Raw genomic sequence first — 10,811 nt, 5'->3', positions numbered from 1 at the left:
TCAACTAAAACGTTGACTTTAAATCATAACCTCAATTCGTTCAAATAAGTTCACCGGTAATGTCAAATAAGAAAATCCTATTTGACTATGAATACTTGGCATTCTTAAGATGGGACTATGCATCTCAAAATCAAAGCATTTACTTCTTTAAGCAAATGCTTAAGTTGCGACTTAAGTCAATCCACAATGCACGACTATGAATCTAGGTGTCAGCTTAAGTCGCTGCTTAAGAAATGAGTATCGACTATGAATACCGCCCTCTGGGGCGGTATTCATAGTCGATACTTATTTCTTAAGCAGCGACTTAAGCTGACACCTAGATTCATAGTCGCGCATTGTGGATTGACTTAAGCCGCAACTTAAGCATTTGCTTAAAGAAGTAAATGCTTTTGATTTTGAGATGCAGAGTCCCATCTTAAGAGTGCCAAGTATTCATAGTCAAATAGGATTTTCTTATTTGACATTACCGGTGAACTTATTTGAACGAAATGAGGTTATGATTTAAAGTCAACGTTTTAGTTGACTTAAGCAATAACTTATTAGTGTATTTATAGTGAAAAAAGTGTTAACTATGGATATAATAGATTATTTAAGTGACATTGAGGATAATATTGATAATGAAGATGGTCCGAACAATATAAGACGTGCAAAACGATACATTCGAGATGCGGAAAATCCTTTTGAAATAGATGAGTGGGAGTTTCAGAGACGTTATCGTTTTTCAAAAGATTCTGTGTTAGTTGGTATTTTGCCTGAAATACAGGCAGGGCTAATTAAACATAATAATCGTGGTTTACCCATTGCACCACAACTCCAACTACTTCTCTGTTTACGATATTTCGCAACTTCAAGTTTTCAGGTAATTTAAAATTTTTATTTATATATAGACCCATATACTATTCCAAATAGAATATTCCTTGTATGAAAAATCAACGATTCTAATTTTTTTTACAGATTTTGCGCTATATAATAAAAATAAGTAACTTTTATTATTAGAAATTAAAAAGAATCTGTAACCTTTACATTTGTTAAACTTGAATATGTTTGACTTATTAGTATAACCTCAAAGCTAAAAGTAGTTTTTAACAGAACTGAAAATATATTTGAAATTGATTTTATCTAATTTTAAATAACATTTGTACAATTTTGAAACAAAATTTATTGTTAAATAATAAAACAAAAATTAACATTTTGTGTTTTTTCTTAAAAATTACATCAAATTTTTTAAAAATAATATATAGATTATTTTACTCTATAAAAGATTTTCTATAATTCTACTTGTTGAATTTTGTTGGCAAATTTTTTTTCGAAAGTTATAAATATTCTTTTATGTGATAGGAGTGTAAAATTTAAAAATTTATTTAATGTTATATTTTCGCAGCTTGTTCTTGCCGACACTATGAAGATTTCTCAATCAACTGTCTCAAGAATTGTTTTTCGTGTCGCCACGTTGCTTGCCAGTCTCATTAATTTATATATTAAAATACCAGCAACTGGTGATGCCCGAAATGAGAATCATCGTTTGTTTAACGTTTTAGGAAGAGGGCATGGAGCAATAGGACTTCCTCGTGTTGATGGAGCGATTGATTGCACTCACGTTAAGTTAGTCGGCACAAGGTTTAACCAGATTGAGGAAATGTTTAGAAATAGAAAAGGTTATTTTTCACTTAATGTACAAGTAGGTATACTAATGATGACTGTGAGGATTTTTTTTAATATTAGTAGAAAATTTATTTTTGACAAAAATTGTGAATAGTTTTTATATTATTGTACAATTTTTTGTAGGCTGTTGTTGGACCCCGAATGGAGTTTCTCGACATTGTTCCGGAATGGCCAGGTAGAGCACATGACAGCCGTATATTTCAGAATTCGTTAATTCACATGCGTTATATTCAAGGACAATTAGATGGGATTATTGTAGGTGATAAAGGATATCCCTGTTTGCCTTTTCTTATGACACCTCTCAGAAATCCTCATACTGAAGAAGAAATCATGTAAGTATTTAAATTGTTTTCACATCAATATAAGTTAATTTGCTGAAGATAAAACTTGACATTTGTGTAATATTAAATTGTTTCAGGTATAATGAAATTCAAATACGAACGAGAATAATTGTTGAGCGAACTTTTGGTGTATGGAAGCGAAGATTTCCATGTTTGGCACGGGGAATGTCAACTAAGCTTATTTGTTCAACAACAACTGTTGTTGCATGTGCTGTTTTGCATAATATGGCATTACGTTTCAATGACATATTAGAAGATGATGACTTACAAGAATATGAAGAAGTTCCTGTACCTAATGCAGAAAATATAAATATGGATGGAGAAGTCGCACGTCAGTTACTAATTCACCGTTTATTCAATGGATAATAAGTAATAATTTGGAATAAAAAATTATTTATTTCAATATCATATTTTAAAAAGAAAAACCATTACATTAAAATATTTTATGTACATATTTCAATAAAATCTTTTCTTCACAATAAATAACATTGATAATATTTTTACAGCTTTACTTCATTTCACTTCAGAATAAAAATTTGTTTAATAATCTTAAATGTAAATATAAAATTAAATATAATATGATATAATAAAATATAATTCATAATATAATGGAATGTATAAATATATAGTTAAATATAAATAAATCTAAAAATAGTATAAAATCTTGTGTAATAAATTGTCTACTAAAATATAAAATGTTCACTTAATACTGTTAATTGTACTAGCTTTGGAATAAAATAATTTAAAAGAATAGGAAATAAGGTTTTTAAAAAAATAACATAAGTTAAAAACTCGAAGCATAAACAATACATCTCAATTCACAATGGTGTAAGCTCTATTGCCTGTGTTAACCGCATTTCCGCCAATTGAGCTTCTGCTTCGGCTTTACGAATTTCTAATTCGTGGATTTTTTTTAAATGCTCCATTTCTAACTTCTGTTTTCTAATTTGGTGCTCCAATTTTAACGAAAGCAGCTCTTCCTCTTTTTTCATTATATTCAACAAACGCTCAGTCTTTTTCGTCTCCTTATCAAGCTTTTGCTTGTCTACTTTACTACTTGCTGTAGAGCGCACTATGTCCAATTTTTCATAGTCGAGCATGGACTCCTTGCTCATGCACCTCCTTTTCACAGACAAAGGAGTCGATGTTTGTGAACAATTAATTTCATCTTCTTGAAAACGTCTCTTTTTAACATCAATCACAGAAGATGCCGTGTTCAAAAGGAATGAAACCTCTGATTCCTGAATCTCAGAATTAGAAGTTACAACATTTCTGAGGGACTCTGTTGATACTTCTTCATCATCAAAAACTGCTTCTCGACGTTCTAAAATACAAAAATGATTAGATTATAAATTATTAATAGTATATCTATTTTAAACTTACAACCCGAAAAATACATTACCATTTATTAAATCTTCCGAGAAGTTTGATGAAAAATATGATGGCGCAGTGGCCATTAAATCAGGAACTATAGCGGCTATATCTGGGTCCACTTCAGCAACATTTATTGGAACATTTAAGTTTCCCGTTGCCATTACATCTTGCTTTTCCTGAGTTAAAGCATTTCTCTGCTGCAGCTTCATGTTGCTCCACATTTTTTTTAACTGTTTAACCGACCTCTGCAAAAAAAATTTTTTTTAGAAATTTCAAACTTTAAACATTTAATTTGTTTAGCACAATTAATTATTTTTACCTGCTCTGCAATAAGTACTGAGCCATTGTATTTTTCCTCGATTTCACTCCACGCAGCCTCTTTAGCTTTCAAGGTGGAACAATCGCTTTTGCGATTTTCAATAACATGGGAAAATCTTTTGATAATTTCCAGGAAAAGTTTTCTTTCCGTATTGGTGTAATGCTTTTTAGACATTTTATTACTAAAAAAAAGTTTAATTAATTAGTATTAAAATTTAGTATTATTTATAATAATTTAATTATTTATTGTTTACAAATTTTATATTCCATTATCTTTTGATTTTAATATATAATTTAAGGGACTGAAAGAAGAAGATTTATTTGGATACATTTATTTCTACAAGAAAAAAGAATTTATGTATGAAAGTAGTTATTTTATGTTTATAAACAATTAAAATTTTTTAGCGTACAGCACTTTTTTAAAAACGAAAGTGTATACATTTATATCATCTAATCGCATATATTCTGAAAATTGACAAAAATTATTGTTTTAGAAGTTGTTATTAATTTTTTTTTTATTTTTTACAAATTTTGAAAATTAAAAAATTTGTATGCATTTATAAATTGTATAATTTGGTTTTTTAAAAAAATTTAATAATAATGAAAAGATTTTTTTATTAAAAAAATTTAATAATTAAAAATTAAAATCACATAATTTTTTAAAAATCTATAACAATATTTCAAATAATTTTTCCATATCTTAATAATGGAGAAAAATTTATCTAAATATATTTCAGCAGGATTAAAAACATTTCACTTTTTCTCCTTTCAGGTAGTCATTTTTGTATCCTTTTACTTTTATTGCGGGTACTTTTTTTCTGAAAATATTGAGATATTGCTCGCGTTAAGGGACTTAATCCTACCCCCAATAAAATCCAGATGTTACATACATTTTGCTCATCTCATTGAAAGCAGTAAGAAGTAAGAATGATTTTACTTTCAAAAATTAAAATATATATTTAACCTTAAAGAAATTATTTTAGAAAAATTATATTTCTTAGAACAAAATAAAGTTTATTCGTTTATAACAAATTTTCAACTTTGCTTCTATTTATTATTTTCATAATTCATTACTTTTCTGACAATAAAGATAAGATATAAACAAAATTACCAGTCTTTTTAAATTGAAAAAGGAAAAATAAATTGTGTTCTACAAATTGTACGCCTAATTTTAAAAATATTAATGTTAATATATTGATAATTATTGTGAATATTTCACTATTATGTATCATTATTTATTAAATTTTAAATATATTTCATTCGTTGATTATTAAAAATTTTTACTTTTAAGCAATATTAAATATATTCACAGGTTCATATTTTTGAATTTTGTTTTATTACTGTTTTTTATTACAAACATTTAATAAAAAAAAATATTTTACAAATTTACTTTTTCAAATGATTACACACAAAAATTTTATAAATGACATTAAAAATATACTTACATAATTAAATCACTTGTTCACAATAAAACAGTTTTTAACCTTATACACAAAATTTATATTTATATTTGTAATTATTATTTACTATAAAAACAATTATAATAACAGAATGAACTGTTCGTTCAAACGCTGAAACGAAAAACTCAAATTGAAAACAACGCAGGTATAAATATTCCTTGGCGCATTGAGGCGAATTTTCAAAACCATTTCTTATTGGTGGATTCAAGAGAATATTTACGGAAAAAGCCGATCGTTCAATAAGATCATCTTAAGCATTTGCTTGGTCAAGAAATTCTTAAGCTGCATTTCCTTTACCAAGCAATTGCTTATTTCTGACTATGAATATATATGGTCTTAAGCTCGACTCATTCGAATAAGACCATCTTGATCAAGCAACTCTTAAGTCCTTGCTTAAGTCGGAACTATGAATACCGCCCCTAGATTCATTGTGGATTGACTTAAGCCGCAACTTAAGCATTTGCTTAAAGAAGTAAATGCTTTTGATTTTGAGATGCAGAGTCCCATCTTAAGAGTGCCAAGTATTCATAGTCAAATAGGATTTTCTTATTTGACATTACCGGTGAACTTATTTGAACGAAATGAGGTTATGATTTAAAGTCAACGTTTTAGTTGACTTAAGCAATAACTTATTAGTGTATTTATAGTGAAAAAAGTGTTAACTATGGATATAATAGATTATTTAAGTGACATTGAGGATAATATTGATAATGAAGATGGTCCGAACAATATAAGACGTGCAAAACGATACATTCGAGATGCGGAAAATCCTTTTGAAATAGATGAGTGGGAGTTTCAGAGACGTTATCGTTTTTCAAAAGATTCTGTGTTAGTTGGTATTTTGCCTGAAATACAGGCAGGGCTAATTAAACATAATAATCGTGGTTTACCCATTGCACCACAACTCCAACTACTTCTCTGTTTACGATATTTCGCAACTTCAAGTTTTCAGGTAATTTAAAATTTTTATTTATATATAGACCCATATACTATTCCAAATAGAATATTCCTTGTATGAAAAATCAACGATTCTAATTTTTTTTACAGATTTTGCGCTATATAATAAAAATAAGTAACTTTTATTATTAGAAATTAAAAAGAATCTGTAACCTTTACATTTGTTAAACTTGAATATGTTTGACTTATTAGTATAACCTCAAAGCTAAAAGTAGTTTTTAACAGAACTGAAAATATATTTGAAATTGATTTTATCTAATTTTAAATAACATTTGTACAATTTTGAAACAAAATTTATTGTTAAATAATAAAACAAAAATTAACATTTTGTGTTTTTTCTTAAAAATTACATCAAATTTTTTAAAAATAATATATAGATTATTTTACTCTATAAAAGATTTTCTATAATTCTACTTGTTGAATTTTGTTGGCAAATTTTTTTTCGAAAGTTATAAATATTCTTTTATGTGATAGGAGTGTAAAATTTAAAAATTTATTTAATGTTATATTTTCGCAGCTTGTTCTTGCCGACACTATGAAGATTTCTCAATCAACTGTCTCAAGAATTGTTTTTCGTGTCGCCACGTTGCTTGCCAGTCTCATTAATTTATATATTAAAATACCAGCAACTGGTGATGCCCGAAATGAGAATCATCGTTTGTTTAACGTTTTAGGAAGAGGGCATGGAGCAATAGGACTTCCTCGTGTTGATGGAGCGATTGATTGCACTCACGTTAAGTTAGTCGGCACAAGGTTTAACCAGATTGAGGAAATGTTTAGAAATAGAAAAGGTTATTTTTCACTTAATGTACAAGTAGGTATACTAATGATGACTGTGAGGATTTTTTTTAATATTAGTAGAAAATTTATTTTTGACAAAAATTGTGAATAGTTTTTATATTATTGTACAATTTTTTGTAGGCTGTTGTTGGACCCCGAATGGAGTTTCTCGACATTGTTCCGGAATGGCCAGGTAGAGCACATGACAGCCGTATATTTCAGAATTCGTTAATTCACATGCGTTATATTCAAGGACAATTAGATGGGATTATTGTAGGTGATAAAGGATATCCCTGTTTGCCTTTTCTTATGACACCTCTCAGAAATCCTCATACTGAAGAAGAAATCATGTAAGTATTTAAATTGTTTTCACATCAATATAAGTTAATTTGCTGAAGATAAAACTTGACATTTGTGTAATATTAAATTGTTTCAGGTATAATGAAATTCAAATACGAACGAGAATAATTGTTGAGCGAACTTTTGGTGTATGGAAGCGAAGATTTCCATGTTTGGCACGGGGAATGTCAACTAAGCTTATTTGTTCAACAACAACTGTTGTTGCATGTGCTGTTTTGCATAATATGGCATTACGTTTCAATGACATATTAGAAGATGATGACTTACAAGAATATGAAGAAGTTCCTGTACCTAATGCAGAAAATATAAATATGGATGGAGAAGTCGCACGTCAGTTACTAATTCACCGTTTATTCAATGGATAATAAGTAATAATTTGGAATAAAAAATTATTTATTTCAATATCATATTTTAAAAAGAAAAACCATTACATTAAAATATTTTATGTACATATTTCAATAAAATCTTTTCTTCACAATAAATAACATTGATAATATTTTTACAGCTTTACTTCATTTCACTTCAGAATAAAAATTTGTTTAATAATCTTAAATGTAAATATAAAATTAAATATAATATGATATAATAAAATATAATTCATAATATAATGGAATGTATAAATATATAGTTAAATATAAATAAATCTAAAAATAGTATAAAATCTTGTGTAATAAATTGTCTACTAAAATATAAAATGTTCACTTAATACTGTTAATTGTACTAGCTTTGGAATAAAATAATTTAAAAGAATAGGAAATAAGGTTTTTAAAAAAATAACATAAGTTAAAAACTCGAAGCATAAACAATACATCTCAATTCACAATGGTGTAAGCTCTATTGCCTGTGTTAACCGCATTTCCGCCAATTGAGCTTCTGCTTCGGCTTTACGAATTTCTAATTCGTGGATTTTTTTTAAATGCTCCATTTCTAACTTCTGTTTTCTAATTTGGTGCTCCAATTTTAACGAAAGCAGCTCTTCCTCTTTTTTCATTATATTCAACAAACGCTCAGTCTTTTTCGTCTCCTTATCAAGCTTTTGCTTGTCTACTTTACTACTTGCTGTAGAGCGCACTATGTCCAATTTTTCATAGTCGAGCATGGACTCCTTGCTCATGCACCTCCTTTTCACAGACAAAGGAGTCGATGTTTGTGAACAATTAATTTCATCTTCTTGAAAACGTCTCTTTTTAACATCAATCACAGAAGATGCCGTGTTCAAAAGGAATGAAACCTCTGATTCCTGAATCTCAGAATTAGAAGTTACAACATTTCTGAGGGACTCTGTTGATACTTCTTCATCATCAAAAACTGCTTCTCGACGTTCTAAAATACAAAAATGATTAGATTATAAATTATTAATAGTATATCTATTTTAAACTTACAACCCGAAAAATACATTACCATTTATTAAATCTTCCGAGAAGTTTGATGAAAAATATGATGGCGCAGTGGCCATTAAATCAGGAACTATAGCGGCTATATCTGGGTCCACTTCAGCAACATTTATTGGAACATTTAAGTTTCCCGTTGCCATTACATCTTGCTTTTCCTGAGTTAAAGCATTTCTCTGCTGCAGCTTCATGTTGCTCCACATTTTTTTTAACTGTTTAACCGACCTCTGCAAAAAAAATTTTTTTTAGAAATTTCAAACTTTAAACATTTAATTTGTTTAGCACAATTAATTATTTTTACCTGCTCTGCAATAAGTACTGAGCCATTGTATTTTTCCTCGATTTCACTCCACGCAGCCTCTTTAGCTTTCAAGGTGGAACAATCGCTTTTGCGATTTTCAATAACATGGGAAAATCTTTTGATAATTTCCAGGAAAAGTTTTCTTTCCGTATTGGTGTAATGCTTTTTAGACATTTTATTACTAAAAAAAAGTTTAATTAATTAGTATTAAAATTTAGTATTATTTATAATAATTTAATTATTTATTGTTTACAAATTTTATATTCCATTATCTTTTGATTTTAATATATAATTTAAGGGACTGAAAGAAGAAGATTTATTTGGATACATTTATTTCTACAAGAAAAAAGAATTTATGTATGAAAGTAGTTATTTTATGTTTATAAACAATTAAAATTTTTTAGCGTACAGCACTTTTTTAAAAACGAAAGTGTATACATTTATATCATCTAATCGCATATATTCTGAAAATTGACAAAAATTATTGTTTTAGAAGTTGTTATTAATTTTTTTTTTATTTTTTACAAATTTTGAAAATTAAAAAATTTGTATGCATTTATAAATTGTATAATTTGGTTTTTTAAAAAAATTTAATAATAATGAAAAGATTTTTTTATTAAAAAAATTTAATAATTAAAAATTAAAATCACATAATTTTTTAAAAATCTATAACAATATTTCAAATAATTTTTCCATATCTTAATAATGGAGAAAAATTTATCTAAATATATTTCAGCAGGATTAAAAACATTTCACTTTTTCTCCTTTCAGGTAGTCATTTTTGTATCCTTTTACTTTTATTGCGGGTACTTTTTTTCTGAAAATATTGAGATATTGCTCGCGTTAAGGGACTTAATCCTACCCCCAATAAAATCCAGATGTTACATACATTTTGCTCATCTCATTGAAAGCAGTAAGAAGTAAGAATGATTTTACTTTCAAAAATTAAAATATATATTTAACCTTAAAGAAATTATTTTAGAAAAATTATATTTCTTAGAACAAAATAAAGTTTATTCGTTTATAACAAATTTTCAACTTTGCTTCTATTTATTATTTTCATAATTCATTACTTTTCTGACAATAAAGATAAGATATAAACAAAATTACCAGTCTTTTTAAATTGAAAAAGGAAAAATAAATTGTGTTCTACAAATTGTACGCCTAATTTTAAAAATATTAATGTTAATATATTGATAATTATTGTGAATATTTCACTATTATGTATCATTATTTATTAAATTTTAAATATATTTCATTCGTTGATTATTAAAAATTTTTACTTTTAAGCAATATTAAATATATTCACAGGTTCATATTTTTGAATTTTGTTTTATTACTGTTTTTTATTACAAACATTTAATAAAAAAAAATATTTTACAAATTTACTTTTTCAAATGATTACACACAAAAATTTTATAAATGACATTAAAAATATACTTACATAATTAAATCACTTGTTCACAATAAAACAGTTTTTAACCTTATACACAAAATTTATATTTATATTTGTAATTATTATTTACTATAAAAACAATTATAATAACAGAATGAACTGTTCGTTCAAACGCTGAAACGAAAAACTCAAATTGAAAACAACGCAGGTATAAATATTCCTTGGCGCATTGAGGCGAATTTTCAAAACCATTTCTTATTGGTGGATTCAAGAGAATATTTACGGAAAAAGCCGATCGTTCAATAAGATCATCTTAAGCATTTGCTTGGTCAAGAAATTCTTAAGCTGCATTTCCTTTACCAAGCAATTGCTTATTTCTGACTATGAATATATATGGTCTTAAGCTCGACTCATTCGAATAAGACCATCTTGATCAAGCAACTCTTAAGTCCTTGCTTAAGTCGGAACTAT

At 27.2% G+C, this 10,811-nt stretch overlaps 3 protein-coding genes across 5 annotated transcripts; 1 reads left to right on the top strand and 2 right to left on the bottom strand.

The window, feature by feature from the left end:
• The first annotated feature begins 369 nt into the window (after positions 1-369).
• LOC127282178 (putative nuclease HARBI1) lies at positions 370-7,748 on the top strand. 3 transcript variants are annotated; one of them, XM_051306295.1, is made up of 4 exons: positions 370-859; positions 1,382-1,678; positions 1,786-1,994; positions 2,081-2,500. In XM_051306295.1, the coding sequence occupies exons 1-4, from the start codon at positions 572-574 to the stop codon at positions 2,367-2,369; spliced, it is 1,083 nt and encodes a 360-aa protein (XP_051162252.1). In that variant the 5' UTR covers positions 370-571; the 3' UTR covers positions 2,370-2,500. The 3 variants fall into 3 exon arrangements, with proteins under 3 accessions (XP_051162252.1, XP_051162253.1, XP_051162250.1); XM_051306296.1 differs by lacking the exons at positions 1,382-1,678; positions 1,786-1,994; positions 2,081-2,500 and adding exons at positions 6,630-6,926; positions 7,034-7,242; positions 7,329-7,748 and having other exon boundaries at positions 375-859; XM_051306293.1 differs by lacking the exons at positions 370-859; positions 1,382-1,678; positions 1,786-1,994; positions 2,081-2,500 and adding exons at positions 5,677-6,107; positions 6,630-6,926; positions 7,034-7,242; positions 7,329-7,748.
• On the bottom strand, positions 2,667-3,871 carry LOC127282180 (uncharacterized). The gene is made up of 3 exons (XM_051306298.1): positions 3,697-3,871; positions 3,406-3,622; positions 2,667-3,327 (listed from the first exon to the last, which is right to left on the bottom strand). The coding sequence occupies exons 1-3, from the start codon at positions 3,868-3,870 to the stop codon at positions 2,822-2,824; spliced, it is 897 nt and encodes a 298-aa protein (XP_051162255.1). The 5' UTR covers position 3,871; the 3' UTR covers positions 2,667-2,821.
• A 172-nt stretch (positions 7,749-7,920) lies between the features above and the next one.
• LOC127282179 (uncharacterized) lies at positions 7,921-10,800 on the bottom strand. Its single transcript, XM_051306297.1, has 4 exons — positions 10,389-10,800; positions 8,945-9,125; positions 8,654-8,870; positions 7,921-8,575 (listed from the first exon to the last, which is right to left on the bottom strand). Exons 2-4 carry the CDS (start codon positions 9,116-9,118, stop codon positions 8,070-8,072), a joined length of 897 nt encoding a protein of 298 aa, XP_051162254.1. The 5' UTR covers positions 9,119-9,125; positions 10,389-10,800; the 3' UTR covers positions 7,921-8,069.
• Positions 10,801-10,811: the final 11 nt, after the last annotated feature.

This window comes from Leptopilina boulardi, unplaced genomic scaffold, assembly GCF_019393585.1.
Source record: "Leptopilina boulardi isolate dan_hultmark-lab unplaced genomic scaffold, ZJU_Lbou_2.1 LbouV2_287, whole genome shotgun sequence".
NCBI lineage: Eukaryota > Metazoa > Arthropoda > Insecta > Hymenoptera > Figitidae > Leptopilina > Leptopilina boulardi.
Note: the sequence above shows the minus strand (reverse complement) of the source record. Positions and strands in the feature narration are given on the sequence as shown.